The sequence below is a fragment of the Heterocephalus glaber genome, unplaced genomic scaffold, assembly GCF_053883595.1.
Source record: "Heterocephalus glaber isolate CG9 unplaced genomic scaffold, H.glaber_assembly_v1.0 deba00001442, whole genome shotgun sequence".
Taxonomy (NCBI): domain Eukaryota; kingdom Metazoa; phylum Chordata; class Mammalia; order Rodentia; family Bathyergidae; genus Heterocephalus; species Heterocephalus glaber.
The window spans coordinates 48,013,017-48,034,207 of record NW_028258296.1 but is presented as its reverse complement, the minus strand read 5'-3'; the positions used below and the strand labels follow the sequence as shown (position 1 = coordinate 48,034,207).

The window sequence follows — 21,191 nt, the reverse complement described above, 5'->3', positions numbered from 1 at the left end:
CTGTCTTAGAAGGTCATTGTTCTCAGGTGTAGTAGAAGCATCTTATCAATCTTATCATACTTACAAAGTTTCTGTAACCTAAGTAGATTTACAATACCAACAATTTGTAGGAGATTATGGTTTGCAGATTTTTTTTCTTCTCCGTACCAGGGATTGAACTCAGGACCTTGCTCTTGCCAGGCAGGTGTGGCACCACTGAGCTACATTCCTGGCCTGCTTATTTATTTATTTATTTATTTATTTATTTATTTATTTATTTATTTTTAAACTTAACTGCATTTTTTATATATCAAGAAAAAAACAGACTATAACTGGTAAACAACAATAACAGAAAACACTAAACACAGACAACCATTAAGAATTGAGGGTCAGGGATGTAGCTCAGTGGCACTGCATCTGCCTGGCAAGCACAAGGTCCTGAGTTCAATCCTCAGTACTAAGAGAAAAAAAAAAAGAGTATTATGGTGGCATCACATTCTCATGCCATGGAAACCGCATCTGTATAACAATGATGTCATTTATAGGAAAAGACTGTAATAGGAACCTAGAGGCTGAGCCTGCAGGTGCTCAGTAAGTATTGAAAGCTGGACAAAGGCTGGCATCTCTGCCTTCATTTTACATGCATTCCTTACTACCTTACAACCTCAGTTCAGATCCCTGCTCAGCTCTTCATGTAGGCATATTAATCACTTTAAGGAGGATGACAAGGGTCACTGGCCCTAAACTTACCTAGGCTCTCACATCCTCCTTCAAGACTAAGGACACCAAGATAAGAGTAACTAAAGCAATTTTCAGGATTTGCAGACATCTAATTGCCAGCTTTTACAACATCCAGTTCCAGACCCCATCCCCCCTACCTCACTCCCACCCCAAAACAATGCCTGGAAGTCTTGAGTCATTGTCCTAAACCTTCAGCTACCTTGGATTCCAGGAAAATTTGAGCCTCACAGATGGCTTCATAATGAGGTCACTCCCCAAGCGGGAACAATTAGTCCAAGACAGGAACTGAGGCAGCCCCTGAAGCAGGAGCTCTCCCAGGACCAGTCCTGAGATGCCAATCAACCAGTCGGCAATCTGATCAGGATTAACCATGCTGTCAGCCACGCAAACTTCCCAACCCTTGCCTTTGTTCACCTTTTCTATATAACCCCAAAGTTTCTGTGGGCCCCTCGAAGGCGGCTTGAACCTTTCTGTCCTTCCCAGCATGGTCATGCTGATTAAATCTCCTTTTCCTGCCCTTCACCACTGCTGTCTCTGATCTGATCGGTGTCATGGGACAAGTGGCTAAGCCTGGTCTGTTGAGACCCCAGAGCCAGGGCTTTTGCCCCAAAACTACAGTAATAAGATAATTGAAAAGTATTTATTAGTGATGACAAACTGAAACTTTATTCTACTTTCAGAAAATGAAATTTATAATAAGATAAAAATAACTATGCATTCACTCATTTTATGGTTGATAGTGAATTTTTAATAGCTTTCTAAAATTTGTATGTTTTTGTTATTTTGGGCTGGGAAAAAATTTCTAGACTTCAAAATGGTAATCTGAGAACAAAATATCCTTACATCAAAGAGTTGGGTAAGTATGCAAACAATATAATAGCAAATTCCTCACAGAAACTCTCTTGCTTAATGTTAGGATTGCCTAAGTGAAAATAGAATTGTTTCTAAATAATATCATCATTTTCTCACTTTGTATAATTTCTTCCCACTCATTTTTAGAAGGAAAAAAACAAAGAAAAAGATTTTCTCCACCTAATTTATGCATAATTGTCTTCCTGTTTTAAAACAGCAATGACAACATCCAACAAAGGATCCTGAGGGTTTTTTTAAAAACATCAATCACTTTCTCAGCAAGAAGAAATGAGGTAGGATAAGCACAGATCGATAAAGCTTAATGTTTCCTTTTGCTTTGGCCCCATTCTTCCACGGGAGAATACTTTCTGCATATAGCAAAGTGATACAGGTACATTTAAAGGAACAAGGAAAAGCACTAGCTTTTTATCAGTGACGAAGGGAGGGGAAAGTATACCGCTCCCATTTTCCACATAGCTCTCAAGCCAATTCCTTTCTCGCTCTCTCACACACACCTCTCATAGTTATCAAAAATAAGCTTGGCTGACTAGGAACCTGTGATAACTGTCCTTAAGCAAGTTCAGTTAAACCAAGTGAGTTGTGAGAGCTTGGAAGTTCATTTATTTACCACTTCAATGGACTTTTGGGTTTGTGAGGAAAACAGTGAAGAAACTAGCCAGGCAGGCCTTCAAAACAACCTGGACATGAAAGCTTGGAAAGAAAGATGCTCACTCTCAAATTCCATCTTTCAGTACACAGTCTATCTTTGCCTCTCTTTACCTTTAGCAAAAATACTAAATGTGTGTTGCATATGTTTATAATCCATGTTTTTCTTTTTAACTTGTACTTTTTCGCTACTTAGCAAGAGTAAAAAGAGAACTAATTGAAAATTTAAATTCTAAATAACTTTGGAGATGAGCAATTATACCTGCCAATTTGGTTTATTCAATCTTCAGTGAAATGATGAAATTTGCCTATGTGGCCATTAAAAGGAAAATGATGTAGCACTGGCTAGTCATAATATTATAGACAGCTAAGTTACGAAGGAATATTACAGGCAGTCAGACAGGTCTAGGCACCTCGAGGGAGTCAGTAAAGATGAGAACACATTACAACTGTGGCTGTAGGAGCATCTGTTGAAGGCCAGGCCTGAAGATAAAGACAGAACAATCAGGACTACATGCCTCCCCAAGGGATAAGCAATAAATTGAAGATACTATAATTGGCATCACCTGGTACAATAAAGTCTAGATAGACATCAGTCACCCAGGTGGGTGACCAGGACCTCCTGATCCATCCCTTCCTAACAAGGTCTTTGTTCTTTCATGTACACTTACTACATGACCTGCTTCTCCACTGGATCAATATTACCTAAATGGCTATACTTGTAATCTTATTGGTTGATCACAGTTTTGATCCACATTGTATCTACCTCATGATTTTGCTCTATAAAACTTCCTTTAAGAAGTGGGCTCATTGGCAACCCACTTTTGGGTCCCCTCCTGTCTCTTAGAAGCTATCTCTCTTAATAAATTTTTCCTACTATTAACCTCTGTTGTTCCTTAGAATTCATTCTTCGATTTTGGGGAACACAAACTCAGCATATCTAATATCTATAAGGTTGGGAGTTATATTATTTCCCCTATATCATTAATTTCTTATTTTGGGTGGTAATGATTGGTTCAAAAAGTAAGCAACTAATTCCTAAGAACTGGAGTTGTTCGATAAAGTCAACGTGAGAATGCTGGGAGACAGAACTTCTTTTTTCCACTGAGAGAGCTAAATGGAGAAAGTTAATAGCCATAATGTTCTGTCTTAGAGCAAACCTGTTTTTACTAGGTAAAAATGAGAACATATTACAAAGAGAAATTGGTCTCTCCATTCACACATTCAGTAAACATTCACTAACCGTCTGCCGTGTGTCAAGTGTTCTGCTGGGCACCAGGGATACAAAGACAAAACAATATGGTAACCACATTTTGTGAATCAAAAAGCATGACACTATTCTATACAAAGACTTTTCAGTTACTTCTAGACGTGAAGTATCATTTGAAAAATATTGTTTAGATTAAAAAGTAGTAATTTTCAAGTCATTTAGGTGTTCTGAGGAACAATAATCAACAGGATAGGCACAGTTGGAAGTGAAACAAAAAAAGTCAAAATTTACAGGTGCCATAATTATAACTCATCATCCTATTTCCCTAAACCCTCTACTTACAGTTTTTTAACCCTAAGTAAACCAGAAGAATAAAAAAGATGAGTGAAGTAAGAAAACAAATCCTATCCCCTCACAAGCAGGAGAGGGGATACCGTAAAATATAGTATGCCTGCTGAGAAGGCTCAGGTACTCGTTTATCTAATGCCATTAAAGTACCATGTGCTACCAACTTCTTCAAGTGTAAATCAGGAGTAGTAATAGCAGCCACCTCACAGCATTATCTGAATACGAAAGGATTTAATATATTAAAATCACTTAAACTAATACTTTGTACATGGTAAACAACACATGTTTTGTTACAGTAACTCTTACTATCTTTACAACAGAACGTGTCTGAGGGTCAAAACAAGTGCTGGTAGACTATGAAAGGCAAAACAGTGGAGTGATGACAGCCCTCAGAAAAGGAATCCTATAAAATCTGGAGGGGTCATGGGATTGCACTGAGAGTTACAAAAACGGGAAGTGACTCCTCCGCTAATTTATCTGCTTTATTTTTTTTAATATTCTAAAAGGTTTTCAGAATTAATGCTGAGGGTACTACTATAAAGTATATTCAGCTTTTAAAACATTTATGTGATTCCAAAGAGGACCTAATTAAAATAAATTATTAGTCCTTTCTTTCATGATCTTTAAGCTCCACTTCCTCTACACCAAAATATATATCTAATCCGACTCTGTGTCACTAATTTCATTACTATAATGCTAAGAGAACTATGATTATCTCTTGTGAAGATTACAGTAATAGTCTTCCTTGCTTTTCTTTTGCCCCTAAAGTCAATTTTCCACACAGCAGCTGGAGCTTTCCCAAATCAAAATTAGCACAGCTTCCAGTACTCAAAACATTCAACGACTCATAACCCTTCAACTGCTTCCCATCACAATCAGAGTAAAACCCCAGAGCCTATAAGACTGGGTTCTATCCAACTCTTCAAACTCATTTCTTGACACTCTTTCTCAGTCCCTATGCTTTAGTCATTCTGGTATTCTTTTTCAGTTTCTAGAAAAAGCCAGGGCCTCAAGGCCTTCTAACTCATTCTATTTGATTTTGTCTCCTAGACATTTTCTTCAGGTCTTTTGTCAAATTCACCCCCTCAAAGAAAAACTTTCCTGACTACCCCATCTAAAGCAGTCATCTCCCCTTGCTTTCTCTTCCCTCTCTTTTTATCCCCTTAAAATAATTTGGTTTCTTCACAGCATTTACATGACCTGACATGATATTATTTATTTATTATGACAGGGATTCTGTACATTCTATTTATCACTGTGGGGCCTATAACTGTACCTGCCACAAAGAAGAGCTCAAGAAAAATCTGTTGAACAAGTAAAAGCTCTTATATGCATCAATTAATGTTTTTATAAGAGCTGGCTAAAGCAGAAAATATCATAACATCTATTGCTCAGTTCTTGTTGACCAAGATAAAGCAGAAATTAATATATGGAAAAAAATACAGATAAACACTAATGGGTTAGCACCTTAAATTACTTCTGCAGTTGACTCTATGCTGAGTCCTAACTTCCATGAGTTCCATTCTCACATCTAATTGCCTAGTCATGTGCCTCATTTGTCTTTTCTCCTTTCTAGTCCCATTGCAATATCATAGCCCCCAAAACATGTTAACAACCTAATATGCATTCTTCCATGTTTTTATGTGCTACTGGTATATACAAACATATAATTCTATGGGGCACATGCTCATTAATAAATCCACATAGGATTTTAGTCACTCTTCTACAAAGGAATGGGATATATTAATACACGTACTTCTGTACATATTTCCTTCCCCATTCAACAATAACTCACAGAAACTCTCTAAATTAGCTCCTAGTGTTCTTTATAATGGCAATATAATAATCTATGGTTGATATACTACATTTACTCACTCTACTATATGTAGGCATTATTTAGTGTATAATTTTGATATTAGAAACAGTGCTGAATTAAACATCCTTGTACATACCAGTTCTTCTATTGCTTAGGGATAGATTCCCTGAAGATTTCCTGGGGCACTTTTCAATCTTAATGTATATTGCCAGACTCCCTTCCAAAATAGGCAATAACTCACATTTCTATCAGCAATGTATTCAAATAACTTCCCACATTCCCACTCCTAACAGGTGTTTCTGATCATTTTAATGTTTGCCAATCTTATGGTGCACAGTGAGAGTTTGGTATTATTTTAATATGCATTTCATTAACTGCTAATGTGAGAAACTCTGAAATATTGACACGTAAATTTGCTCTTCTGAAATTGCCTATTCATGTTCTTTGCACATTTTCCTGTTGAGCTGTCTTCTGATCAAATATTTTTTTTGTTACTGGGGATTGAATTCGGGACCTTGCACTTGCAAGGCAGGTGCCAGAACCACAGAGCTAAACCCCTGGCCTTTCTGATCAAATTTTAAAAGTGGAAAGGAAAAGAGGGAAAGGAAAAACTATGAGAAAAGAAAAAAAAAAAAGGAAATGAAATCTATATAAATAGGGAAGGCTGGAGGGGGTGAAGGGTGCACAGGTAATGGGGGAAAAAAAATAAGAACCAAGATATATCATGTACAGGTACAAACACCCAATGATAAATGTAAATGAATTGTATACCTAAAATGTACCAATAAAAGAACAACAACAAAAAAATTTTTTTAAGTGGTGTGCATATTAGAGATACACATCTTTTATTGGGCATCTCTGTCACAACTACTTTTCCAAATCTCCTATGAATTCTTAATTTTATGTTTTCTTTTACCATATAAGTTTTAGCTTTCATATAACCCAGACACTTTTTTTGTCTAATTTTTACATTTCCTGTTTAAGTACGAAGATCCTCTACCATACGGTTTCTATTTAAATATCAAAAATTTCTTCCTTCCATTCACATAAAATATATGAAATTCTTTTTTTTTTGAATTTAAAGATTATAAAATTGGTTTATTGTAAAAGCAATTCAAGAATAACCAGTTAAAATCTTATCCCCATGCTACCCAATACAAACAAGAAGCATTAAAACACTTTTACATTAGGAAAAAGGACATAAAGCAAGAAAGACCACATTAAGGCTGTGATTCAAACTCAAAAGGAGAAAGGACTCTTAGATCTCCTTCAGGTCAGTACAAAGGGTATGAAAAGATCAAAGCACTGTGTCAGGTATACAATGCTGCTACAACACTGAGGTATAATCGAACACATTAAAGTCCAGGGGAAATGGAGACTACATATTTTTGTTTTGTGGGTATATTTAAGTGATTGAAATTTTAGGATCAACTGCCTTTAACGACAGCAAGATGCAAGACAAATCTTTACTGAAGTGAAAAAAGTTTATAAAGTTTTCTATCAAGGTCCCACTAACTCTGCACAACCCATACCCACCTTCCCACCCTCCTGCTAAGCTAAAGCTACTCTGCTGATACATACATATATATATATATATATAAGATGTGATCTTAATTTGTATCTTACTGGCAAATTGTAGGCACTCCTTGTAAGTAGCTTTGATCTTCTGCACATTAACAACCATCACAACATTCTGCATCATTCATATGCTCAAAGTTGCATTCTAGGTAGAATTTCATTATTGTTCTAAAACTCAATGCATCTGCACAGTGGCCAAATTCCCCTAGACTTAATTCAAGATTGAATCTTTTTGCCTTTTTTTATATAAATTCTGTAGTCAATTATGATGAATGACCAACCTATGAATCATTATATACAATACAATGATTGCATTATTTTTGAGCACTGAAAGTATTTAAAATTAAAACTTTACTTCCACTTCTGCACTCTTCCAAATTGAAGGGTCAAAATACTTAGATTTTGTAACTGGAAAAAAACCCCCTATCTTCCCAAGCTGAGGCTTTTCACAGAAGCTTTAGCCAGGAAAAGAGAATTTGTCTGTTATAAACAGACAATAAAGAAAATAAGGGCTTACTTTAGAAGCACTGAAAGACCCTTAAATCATAGAGGGGCTAGCTGGTGCCACTATAATTCACAACCAACTACTACTTCATAGCTTATATTGAAGAGTTAGTTCATACTCATTTTGTTCTTTTTAAAAAAATTCTTTGGAAGCCATTATTACTTCTGTAGACACATACTCTAGTTATATCTCTTCCTGTAAAAATAAAGGTATAATCATGATTATCTCTATTTCTTTGCTAAATTCAGCTACCAATATACATTTATTAATCTGACCACTTTACCAGCTAACTTATGACCTTACAGTATTCTACATACTACCTAGGTCAATTTTCAGCATATAAAAGTAGGAGCAAGTCTTATAAAGTCTTATTTCAACCTACTAGTATTTATTGTATTTATTATAAATGAGACCTAAGGTACTAGAATTTACTTCCAAAACTATGGTGAAGGTAAACTTGCAAAGTTAATGGAAGGTAAACCACTAAGCTTACTTCTGCCATGTACATTACAAACCTACTCAGTAATTTTCCATCAAGACTCAAATTAGTCCAAGGGGGAGATTAAGCCATTTCTTGTTTGCCCCTTTTCAGTTTATCAGATAATATTTATCATGTGTCCAGAGGGCAGAGAGTACTCCTCTAGGCACTATCCATAGTAATACCCTTTCTAGAATACTAAACTACCTCAAATATCTGTAGATTTCTCCAGTAGAGTTAAACTGTTTGTGAAATATAAACTATTAGCTGTGTATTCTAAATGCACACATTTAAAGCTACCACTTAAAAAATAAACTGGAAAGTAGGGAAGCCTAAAAAAAGATACATTCTGCTATCACACTATTATAAACACTGTAACTGGGTGTGTGAATATATAGAAAAAGGAGATAATCAAGATTTAAATAAGATGGCAAAAACCAGGAAATACAGATTTTACCAAAGAACTACAATAACTTTCCCAAGCTACAATTATAAACAGATTCACTAATATAGTAATTTGCCTAGGTTCTGGGAAAAAAAAAAAAAAAACCACCACCACCAAAAAACCCAAACAAAAAATAAAACACCCACAAAAATATCCACCCAAATCTATACTAGAGATAATAATTAATGTATTTCTATGGAAATTGGCTCATGCCTTATAAGCTCCTAAAGTAAAATCAAGGTCACTACATGACTAATGATAGCACTAGGGGGAAAAAAAAACCACTGAAGGTAAAAAACAGTCTTCAGCCTTGGTTTCAGTTAGCTCTTCAAATCAGCATTAAGTACTTAAATCAGGTACATAATTTTTGGCTTGTCAGACCAGTAAGACATGTTTTGCCACTGGCCAAAGGCAGCTGAAGAAACAACTACTTGAACAAACTAAATGCTGTGACAATGAAGCATTTGACTTCCAAGTCTAAACAGTTAAAATGATCAGTGACCATCTAACTGGGCAAAAGGAATGACATCCATCATCCAAACAGGCTCATTTCCCCAGGCCCCACAACGAACAGGAGTTATAGTAGCAAAAGAAACAAAAAAAACTTTTTTTTTTTATTCTTTAGGGCCAACTGAGAAAGAGGTCAGCAATATATTAACAGCAGCAATGAACAAGGAGGAGCAAAATAATGGATGAAAGCATCTTGCTGGACGTTTGTTCATCTTTTTCTGTATTAGCCAGGAAAATTTAACGGGCTTATTTGGAAATTTCAGGTATACATGTCTCATCTCCTTAAATCCTTCACAGATTTAGAATTCAGTCTACCTTAGGGCTCTATAACCATGTAAGAAAGCTTTTTTTATCTAGCTTGGTGGCATCCAAAACAGACTCCATGTCATTAAGGATGTCAGAACTCAAAGCTTCCTGCAGACTGGGCATTAGCTCCTCTCCTTCTATGTTCATTCCATCTCCTTCCAGTGTTCCAAGGTCCACATTTGTCCCAGGAATGGCTTCAAGATAGTCCGGGAAATGGTTCTGCTGTGAGGGCAGGGTGCTTCGGTTGATAGTATCACCTGTATCCATTTCATCAACGCTGTTTAGGAAGTCATCTGGAGTCCGAGGGACACTGTAGCTGCTCATGCTTAGCCCACTGTCTGTACTCTCATCTCGAGAGTGATAGGTGCCACTGTTAAGAAAGGGATCTGAGCTATTGGTCGTCATTGTTCTTAATTCCTGAGACATGCCGAGAGAAAACAATGGATTTTGAGTTCCACCATCCTGCTCCAGTGTTGGCAATTGACTACGAAGAGCTAATTCCTGACATTTTGGAGAATTTGCTGTGCTGGGATTGATATTCTGCATTGCCTGCTGAAGCAGCTCTTGCTGTTTCAACCGAAGTCTTTCCTTCTCCATCTAAAGTTGTTGGAGACGCATCTGTTGCTGTTGGTTGGAGTTGCTACCACCCACAACACCTTCCTGTGGGCTCTGGGAAGGCAAGGGTGGTGGCTGTTTTACTGGAGCACTTTGACTGATTCTCTGGCTCATGGCAAAACGAGTCAAGCCTTGGGTCTAGCCAAGAGGTGGTCTTGTTCTTATGGTTTATATAGTAAATTTCTCCATCCTGAGTTATGGCTTGTTCCCATCCATCAGGAAGAGGACCTGGGGCCGAGTTCATCAAATTCTGCTGCACTGGTGGATTGGTGGGGTCTGTAACGTTCATCTGAGAAAGCATGGCCTTCCGGGGGTCCTGCCATGTTGTTGTCTGGTCAATGTGATTTAAGAAGTATCTCTGACCAGAAGATGTCTTGGTCATCTCCCAGCCTGGTGGCAGAGGTACGTCATCAGGTATCTCAAAAGAAGCCTGGTGAAGATGTTGGGCAGCGGGTGTAGCTGCTGGGCCAGAGACTACTCCAGTGGGGGTCAATGTCCCAGGAGAAATGGCTCCCAGCTGCAAGGACGCTGGAGAAGAATGAGCTCCAACATGTTGTGGAGTCAGGGCTCCTGCAGTGCCTGCATCGGTACTGGCCTGTCGGGAGTGGGATTTGGGCTCCGGCGGCTTAAAGAAGGAGTCAGGCAGCTTCCGGAGCCTCATGGGCACGGTCTGGGGCACGCTGGCCGTCTTGGGGTTCATGACGGCATTGAAGAGCGCCTCCAGGTCGGTCTCCGAGTCCCCCTGGACGTGCACAATCTGGTGGCCGGCCGGGGCGGGGGGTGGGGGTGGGGGTGGCTGCGGCGCCGCCTGGGACGCTGGAGGAGCAGGCTGCCCCAGCGCGGGCGGCTGCCCCGGGTCCTGGGACGCCGGCTGAGGCAGCAACTGCTGCCCGGGATCCATGGCGCGAGCCTCCCCGACGCGCGCCCCTGGCCCGGACGGTGAGGGCTCTGCCTGGACACCGCGCTCGACGGGCGAGCCGAGGAGCGGGAGCGGGCGCGGCGCCGTGGCCCCGCAGCCCCCGTCCTGGCGCCTCCGCCCCCGCCAGCGCCCCGGCTCCGCTGTCTCTGAAATTCTTTTCAAACTGTTTTTTTTTGTTGTTGTTGTTGTTTTCGTACCGGGGATTGAACTCGGGACCTTGAGCTTGCAAGGCAGGTGGTGGAACCACTGAGCTAAATCCCCAGCCCTTAAACCAAATTTTATTAAACATCTGGTTCTTTTCACTCGCTCTAGCTTTTGACTCTATGCACTGCAAAATCTTGACCTTCTAATTATTAAATACTTTTCACAAAAATTTGAAAATAAAAAAATGTGAGATTTTACCCTGAACTTTCCTCATAAAGACTCTAATTCACTATCACTGTCAAAGAATAATCTAACTTCTGCTTGCTTAATTCCACTGATTAGATACTTACTACTTCTCTAGACCTTAGCGTTCCATTTTCTAAAAGTTCTTATTCATTTCATTCTAGTCACATATATTTTTCATATTCTGGCTGAAATAATCAAACTAAGGAAAAGCATAAGAGAATGGAAATTAGACTTGATAATAATTTAAGTAATGTTCTTAGAACCTGAAGAGTATTCATTTTCTACCTCCCTTACTTCCAATGATTATTGATGCTAAGTACTGGAAAACAAAGATAAAGAAAACACAGGTTCTGACCTCAAAGTCATGAAAAAGTAGTACGTACATAGTGTTTGTGACTATATAGATATAATAGATATAAAAAATAAAATTACTGTATAGTTAAATTGCTATTCAAGATCTATTTTAAGGAATTCCAGTACACATTTTAGGTAATAACTGGGATAATTTCAAATTATAGAAGTTAATGAAGCTGAAGATTGAAAAAGACATTTACAATATTGAGAAAATTAAAGGTTAGCACTGTTTTCTTGAATCTGATCCATTCAATTAAGTTCTAATTATATTGTCTTACCTAGATAATATTCAGGCCAGGCAATATAAAACATTTTATAAGAGATCTAAGAATCTCAATCAATGTCTTGTATTTTGAAGGGTAATCTGACCTACATAAAAATTACTTTTAAAAAAATGTGCTCAGCCTACTATTGCTATTTAGCAATTGGGAGTTTCTTTAGTAATCAGTACTATCCCAAAACTGAGTAAAACTTGGAAAACTATAAACATAAGCATTTAAGCATCTTGAAAATTTAACCAGTTGAAAACTAGCTCGATGTGAGGGAGAAAATTAGACTTTAAGGATTATCAATAAAAAAAATGCAATCATGATTATACTAAGAAGCTAATACATCGGTTAATAGATAAAATACTAGAAAAATGACTAAGTAATTATCAATGTTTATACCATCAAAACAGAAGTTTATTCTTTCAATAAAATTTTAAGAGACTTTATAGATCCTTACTTGGGATTGTGGAGCAATTTGCTTGGTGATTTACTCAGCACTGATAGTCACATTTAACAAGATGCAGGTAGGGCTCCACAAACTGTGTGCTATTGTTTAAGCATTTATCCATCTCTCCATCAACTGGCATATTCAATTCCTAATTCAAACCTCAAACTCAAAAGGCATGCAAACAAACATTTCTCCTGAGACAATAACACAGGATAATTCTATTTATACTGATGAGAAACTTTACCCTTGACAAAGTCAAATTTTAGCAAATTTTATATCCAAAGAGTAATCAATTACTGTATAATCCTCAAAATGTGTTAATTTTAAACAATAAAGAGGTACTTGGAAGTCATAGGAAGCATTTATGACAAGCAAAAAAAAATACCAAATGAAAACACAACTTCTTTATCAGACTATCAGGCTAAAAGGTAAACAAAAATTTCACAAAAAATAGGTCAATTACCAAAAGCTTCAATGGTTTGTCTGTAAAAAAAAAAAACCTAGAAATTCATTATGTACAGCATAGACATTTGACAAAGATAAAAACCTGTATGAATCAGAGCAGGTCTAATGATGTCAGGTGTTTTGATTTATGCAGTCGTATACAGCTTCATTTTAATATGGCAAAGTTAGCTGAGCTCTCTATGTGCTTCTATGATACTTTGCGTAGTGCTTTATTACAGAGTGTACTATAAATATTTGCTTACATCTTTATCTTTTATTAGCCTATAAGATCCTGGAGATAACCAACTTTATAACCCTAATAACAAACATAAACTTTAGGCCTAAATTATTCAGCTTATTTGTTAAATTAATGATGCTGCATAAACAAGATGCTCCTAATCAGATTTAGTCCCTATATGTATAACATCTTCATAGACTTAATGAAGTTCAAACATGCATTATACACGGACATTAAAAATAAAGGTACAGTATCTTCAAAAACAAAACAGGGCCAGGGATTTAGCTCAGTGGTTCTGGCACTCGCCTCACAAGCTCAAGGTCCCAAGTTCAATCCCTGGTACCAAAAACCCAAAACAAAATAGTATGTTCAATGGATCAGCTAATTTTCTTCTTGAATTCAACAAAACATATGGGCTTATTCTATTAAGTGTTATATTTCGATGAGAGCCTGACTATTGAGTTCTTAAAAATGTAGATCCTATACGGTTTTCTTGGTCTAAGCATTTTGTATTGTTTCTAACCGTTCAGCAGTTATACTAGCTCCGACAGTTTCATATCTCTTAAAAGTAAATGCAGACAATGGCTAAGAGGTACTTTATAAAAATTTCTGTGAAAATCTAAAAAAAATTAGAGTACCAACAAAAACTATTACGATTCTTTCCAACATAAATATCTGTGTTGGTGGGTTTTTTATGTGTAGCCCTTTTTTGAAGATATATTTAAGCGACTGATTCAGAATTAAAGACTTTTAAAAACAGCAAAAACAAGTAAACAAGTAGCTAGTTTAAACCATTATTTTAAAAACACATTAATTTGAATAAATATAAATAAATATACTTACATTGGCTCTCATTAAGAACTCTTGGCTGAGCAATCAAAATTCAAAAGGGAAAGGGTTCTTATATAAAATAGAGTTCCTAGTGGAAGTATCTGAGTTGTTAGTTGCCCATGCATATAAAGTGTGAAGAGTACTTACGAAGTCTACCCACTTGGTAAGTACTAGTCAAATACTCTAGTACTAGAAAATGCTTTCAGTTTCTGCCCAGTTTTGTATTTTAAAGAAAGAATATTTTGCTACATCATGTAATATGTAGAGACTATTACTAATGCAGATTACAAGTTTTTAATAAATAGTTTCTCCTTAATCAAATGACCAAACTTAATATTACCAATAAGAAAGTCAACTAACTTCAGGGTATCCTGATGTATTCTTGCCAAAAAATATTTAATCTGAAACTAATTATGAGGAAATAATAAGATGAATCCAAATTGAGGAACATTCTCAAAATAACTGGTCTAGAAACCAAATTTATCAGCATCAAAATGGAACCAACACCCCTTTCATAAAAAAAGGATTAGGAAACAATTCTAACTTAAAAAACAAAAGTGACAGACAACTAAATGTGATGTGTGATCCTTGAAGGTTGTGGGCAAGCCATAAAGGATTATAGTGAGACATTTGAGAAATTTTGAATATGGAGTTCACATTACATTAAGTATTACATGCTAAAGTATTACATTAAGTATTACATGCTAAATTGAATGTGAAAATTATTATGCTTATGTAGTATAAGTCCTTGTTTTTGGAATGTACATGCTAAAGTGCTTCAGGAAGAAAAGTCATGAAGTATTTAGGAAAGAACAGTCATAATGTCTGCAATTTACTCTCAAATAATCTAAGGAGAATGAGCTCTATGTACAGAAATAAAGCAAATATGGCAAAACAGACTCAACTAATAAATTTACTGGAGTATACCAGTATTGATTTTCCCTTCTTTAAATGTTTAAATTGAAATTTAAATTCAATAAGAAACTGAAGAGAAAAAATGAGTGAAAACTCTAGAACTGAAAAGACAATTCAATTTAAGAACTTAATGAAATGGGTTCAGAAGCAGATTAGAATACAAGAGAAAATTAGTGAACTGGACAATAAATTAGAAAAAGTTATCCAGACTGAAATACAGAGGAAAAGTTAGAAAATATGACAGTAAGTGTAGGAGCATTAGAAATAGTGAAAAAGTCTACAGAGGTAACTGGAAGTCCAAAATAAAGAGACAGAGATTAGAGCAGAAGCAAAATAGAAGTGGTGTGATCAAACGCTACAGTGAATGCTGCTGAGTACCTCCAACAGAAGGGTAGGCATCTTCAATAGAAGTGGCACACCAAACCTCAGCAACTGTGTGACAAGTTTCAACTTGTTCGTGGTAGTCAGTCAGTTGTGTTTTAAAGTCAGTGGGCTGTAAATCATGAATCTAGAAAAACACTGGAGTTCCACGATCATACCACTTCAGAGTCCAGCTTTCTAAGAAATGTCATGCTGGGAGATGAAACTCGGGTCTATTGTTATGATCCTAAGATCAAGGTTCAGAGTTCTCAATGGAAATCACCCTGTTCTCCTGCAAAAAATGTACACTGCTCAAACTCCAACATCAAGATGATGTTGTGTTTTTTGACCTTTATGGAACTGTGTTAGCTAAATTTGTATCCAGAAACACTACAATAAATTCTGAATATTTTAAGGGCTTATTCTTTAAGAAATAATGTGCATAGAAAACGGCCTGAGAAATGGTCAGTTTCATCTTTCTTTAATGACAACACTCATCATATTTTTTCAATTATATCTCATATAATGCAAATATACAATGGTCAAGAATTTCTCAAAATTGATCTTAGGCAACAAACCTCAGATTCAAGAAGCAGTAAGGATAAATAATACAGAGAAAATCAGGTTTAGATACATCATAATTAAGCCAACTAAAAGCAGAGAAACTCAAAAGCAGCAGATAATTCACATACCTACTGACTATTTGTATGTCTTCTTTTTAGAAATGCCTATTTAGGTCCATTGCCCATTTTTTTAACTGGATCTTTTGTTTTCTTGCTTTTGAGCTGTTTTGCTTCCTTACATATTCTAGATATTAACTCCTTACCAGATGTGGTTTGCAAAGATTTTCTCCCATTCTGTAGGTTGTCTCTTTACTCTGCTGATTATTTTCTTTACTGTTTCAGCTTTTTAGGCTGATGCCATCAGTTTTAATATTTAGATCTTTTTTTTTTTTTGGTACCAGGGATCGAACTCGGGTCCTTGCGCTTGCACAGCAGGCAGCGAAACCACTGAGCTAAATCCCCAGCCCAGGCTGATGCCATCAGACTTTTTCAAAGCTTTACTTTCTGTTTCTATGAATTTGGTTACTTTAGATAACACATTAAGTGAAAACATGAAGAATTTTGCCTGATTTATTTTAATTAGCGCAATATCTTCAAAGTTCACGCATATTGTAGCATTTGAGAGAATTTCCTTTCTTCTAAAGACTAAATATTATTCCATTTTATATATCTGTTTATATTTTGTTTGCCCATTCATCCATGGTGGGTGCTTCCACCTCTTGACTATTATGAATAATGTCACCAAAAATAAAGGTATGAAAATATCTCTTCCCTTTCCTGCTTTCTATTCTTTTGGGTATATACCCAAAAGTAAAACTGTGGATCATATAGTAATTCTACATTTAAAATTGTTGATGTACCATCATAGCATTTTCCACACTAGCTATACCATTTTACATTCCTGTTTACAGTGCACAAGGATTCCATTTTCTCTCCATTCTCCCAAACATTTGTTATTTTCTGTTGCCCCTCCTTTCTGGTCCTGCCCATGGGGATCAAACTGAGGGCCTTGCACATGCTAGGCAAGTGCTCTATCACTGAGATAGGCCTCCAGCCCTGTTTTCTGTTCTTTCGATTGAAGCCATCCTGATGATAAGGTAGCTACTATATGATTAGGAATAATACATTCATATGTAAATATGTGAATGTGTGCTTGTATAGGTACCAAATATTCACAATAACGCAGTAACAGTAGCTGCCTTCTTGCAAGGGGAACTGGGAAGTGATAAGGATGAAACAAAGATTTTTTTTTTTGGTATTTCCTTCAGATTTTTACTTTAGTACCATGTATATAAAGTAACCATTAAATACAAAGCAAAGTTTTAATTTTTCTAGATTTTTTTTCTAGTTATAATAAAATTGTCAAGTTCCCAGTCTATCAACCACTTTTGCTTTTTATTCATTTTCCCATTTTAATAAGTATTTTATACAAGTGAAATTATAGGTAGAATAATCCTTCCTAATAGCCAATGAAGCATTGAATTTTTCAGACTAGATCTAAAGAAAGAGGGAAGCAGACAGACAAAAGATGAAACCCTGTCAAAAAACTGAAGAAAAACCAAAGAATAAGAATGAGTCCAAGCTTGAGGAAGAACCAAAGTCTGGGGAAAAGCCAGAGGAGGAGGAAAAACCGGAAGAAAACTTCAGGGAAAGGCTAATTCATCCTCTCCAGGAATTTAAAGAAGATATACACAACAGGCCTTTAAGCAATGAAGATATGTTTAGAGAAGTGGATGAAAGAGACGAGAAGAAGGGTAAAAGAGAAACAGTGGTACACCGAAAGGTTAACTGAAACCATCCTTTACCCCTGTTTCTGTTAACAAATATTTACAACTCAATCAAGGCTGACTGTTCTCTTCTCACCACCCAGCCCAATTTCTTCTACCTGTGAATTTTTTCATCTACTCTGTTAATGTATTCTTACGGTTCTTCACAGACAGCTTGCTTTCACTCATTTATTTGTGTACAACTTCTTCACTTGAATTCTAGGAGATCAAGGATATCTACAGCACCCAGCACTGTGCCACATATTTAATAGTTTGTAAATACCTGTTCATTTTTTTAATACCACAGAATTTTCGAGTTAAAAGAGAACTTAATAAAAGAAAACCTACCCCTAATTCCTATTTTTATCTTCACAAGACAGTTTGTACATTAGAAGAAATACACGAGTTTAGGACCTCACACCGTTCAGAGATAGTTTTGATAACTAAGCACATTGAAATTCACATCTTGAAAAGTCTGGCTTAGAACCATACTTCAGGATGCTCATTTAGAATTTACTATGGTTTACTGTATAATAAATCTTGACATTTTTCAAAGTAATGTGCCCTTTTAAAATAATTTGCTATTTTAGAATCTGAAAAGTGGAAAAATCTGTATATGAACTATGCAATAAATGTACCAGTATTAAACTCCCTGAGATTCATGCTAAAATATTTTGGAAATATGTGCGATAAACTCTAAATGGGGGGGTGCTATTTAAAGCTACTGTATCTTCAGGCAGTCATACTCACATTTACATACATCAGAGGAAAAATGAGAACAGGAATGTATAAATGTAACAAAATAGGAACCATCGGTCAATCTAGGTTAAAGCATTGTAAGTACTTATTGCATTATTCTTGCAACTATTCAGATATTTGAAATTTTTCAAAATAAAAAAATCCAAACCTACTCATCCACCCTCAACAATATAGTATTCACTTTATGTCTTTATATCCTTTAGATATTCTTCAAGTAACTTAGGTTTGAGGCATTGTTACTTGTACTTATTTTTATTTAGTAGCACAGTAGAATTGAAACATTCCTGTCTTAGTGCAGGCTGCTCTAACAACACCACAGACTGGGAGTTTAAATAAAAATTCATTTCTCACAGTTATGGAAGCTAGAAGCTCCAAGATCAGAAGATTATCAGTGAGATTCTGGTGATAGCCCTCTTTTTGGTTTGCAGATGGTTGTCTTCTAGCTGCAGTCTCAAAAAGCAGAAGACAGAAGAAGCAAGCTGTTTAGTTTCTCTTCCTAGAAGGACACTAATAACACCATGAGAGTTTCACCCTCATGAGCTGATCATGTCCCAGAGACTCCATTTCTATATACTATCATAATGGGGATTAGGTTTCAACAGAAGAACTCTGGGAAGATGCAGTCATCAGTTTGGGGAAGACATCAGTTCATAGCAATTTCTAATAAGAAAGAGCATCAGAAGTCATTTACTAGGAATAGGTCTCATGGAAATGTCAGCACCAGCTTGCTTTCATAACAAAATGGCACTCACTAAACTAAAATATGAGGCATGATGGGTATGGTGGTACACACTTGTACTCCCAGCACTTGGGAGGCTGAGGCAGGAGAATCACCACAAATTCGAGGCCAGCTTGGGCTACATAGTGAGTTCAAGGCCAGCCCGAACTACATAGTGAGACCCTATTTCAAAAAGAAAAAAAAAAAAGGCAAATTCAAATTTCCCAGTAATCTTTTTAAAAGTAGAGGAAGTATAAGAGGATCTTAGATTTGTTTCTGATAATGCCACAGCAATTCTAAAAGGGTTTCATGTCTATAGCCAGCATGTGCAGTATAAGTAACAGTGACAATATCAAACCAGGAACCAGTAGCCAAGAGCTTGCTTTCCAATTAAAATTTAAGTAACAATGCCCTTCCTTTTCCATATAAACTACAAGATTTAGTTAGAAAATAAGATTTCCAAGTGTGATTAAAAATGAGTTGAACAAACTGAAATAAATATGAAATACTCAAATATACTAACAATTAAGATAAAGACTAAGTAAGTCTTGTCAAAAGACTGCAAGGGACCTTTTAAATGTATGAAATGGAAACAGATCTTCAAAGGTTCAACATCATCATCATCCCCATTACTACCATTAGCACTAAAAACTTCTTTTTCTGTCTCCTGAAAGCAAAATTAAATAGAGAATTGGAATATTGTGGTTTACAGAAAATTAGTTATATTTATTCACTGTCATATAGATTATCTTATCTTAAATTATAAACTAAACTATATTAGACTATAATCATATTAAAAGAAATGAGGGGGAAAATGAGAAATAAAAATGAGAAACAGTTTGTCTACATTATGAGCACAGAAATAGGTTTTCTTCTAGAATCTCCAGAAAGAAACACAGTCCTGTAACATTTTGACTTTAGCTCCGTAAGACCCATGTTGGCCTTTTAAAGTTATCTGTAGAGACTTTGAAGATAATGGTGTTGTTTTAACCACTGAATTTGTGGTAGTTTGTTACAGCAGCAACTGAAAATAAATATGAATACATAATTAAGTTTATTGTACAGGTGGCTGATGGGACTCCATGATAAACACTGGGCTTAAATATAAAACAAACAAAAAACAAAATTAAAAGATCTGGATTATAAGATTGAGGCTAATCACAAAATGAATGCCACTATGTCTAGATGCATTAAATTAGAGAATTAAAGATCAAGATAGAAGCTTGTTCCTCTTTTTCAAAAACCTAAAACTAAAAAAGAAAAAAAAAATGGTCCTTAGTTCAAAGCTCAAGTTTCAGGAAGTGAATTTAATTGCTAACATAACTGAATTAAGTAACTCTTGGGAAAATTTTTTTTTCTTTCAGTGTGTTTATATTTTAAAATAGTACCTCTTCCTGAACAATCAAAGCACATGGAAATAGTGCTTTTTTTTTCCCTTTTACAGAGTTAGGGCACAAACCCAGGGCCTCATACATGCTAGCAAAGCTCTCTACCACTGACCTACACCCTAGCCATGGATTTACTTGGTGAACTACAAAGTTAGACCTAACTAGATCTACAAATTTATGGAGATAAAGTAAGTAGAGATCTTTTTTTATAGCCAAATTGCGTGTGTTTGTGTAACTGTATATATACCCCATATTTTCTTTACACATTCATGAATTGGTGGATACAGGTTAATTTCATTTCTTGGCTATTGTGAACAGTGCTGAAAAATAAACCTAGGAGTATAGATATCTCTTTGACATACTGATTTCATTTCCTTTGCATATATACCCAATAGTGGAACTACTGGATCATAGATATGTTAGTTCTATTCTTAATTTTCTAAGGAACCTCCGTATTATTTTCCATAATGACTATACTAAATTTACATTTCTAGCAATAGGGTGTAAATGTTCTCTTTTCTCCGCATCCTCACCAGGACTTGGTTTTTGTCCTTTTGGTAACAGCCATTCTAACTGGAAATAATATTTCATTGTGGTTTTGATTTGCACTCTCCTGATTAATGATATTGAACATTTTGACATTTATCTATTGGTTATTTACATCCTTTCTTTTGAGAAATGTCTAATTAGGTTTACTGCCCACTGTTTTAATTAGATAAAAAAAATAATAAAAGGCATCTAAGTCAGAAAGGAAGAAATAAAATGGTTTCTGTTTAGAGA

General features: G+C 36.0%; 2 protein-coding genes and 1 pseudogene across 4 annotated transcripts in view; 1 reads left to right on the top strand and 2 right to left on the bottom strand.

Annotated features, from left to right (window-relative positions):
• Magi3 (membrane associated guanylate kinase, WW and PDZ domain containing 3) overlaps positions 1 to 21,191 on the bottom strand; it is a 259,223-nt gene that overhangs the window by 150,362 nt on the left and 87,670 nt on the right. The window lies entirely within an intron of this gene.
• Positions 6,690 to 10,979, bottom strand: LOC106010110 (transcriptional coactivator YAP1 pseudogene; annotated as a pseudogene).
• LOC106010109 (transcription elongation factor A protein-like 9) lies at positions 17,226 to 17,671 on the top strand. The gene is given in 1 exon segment (XM_021265716.2): positions 17,226 to 17,671. A coding segment is annotated over 1 exon segment (363 nt). The 5' UTR covers positions 17,226 to 17,308.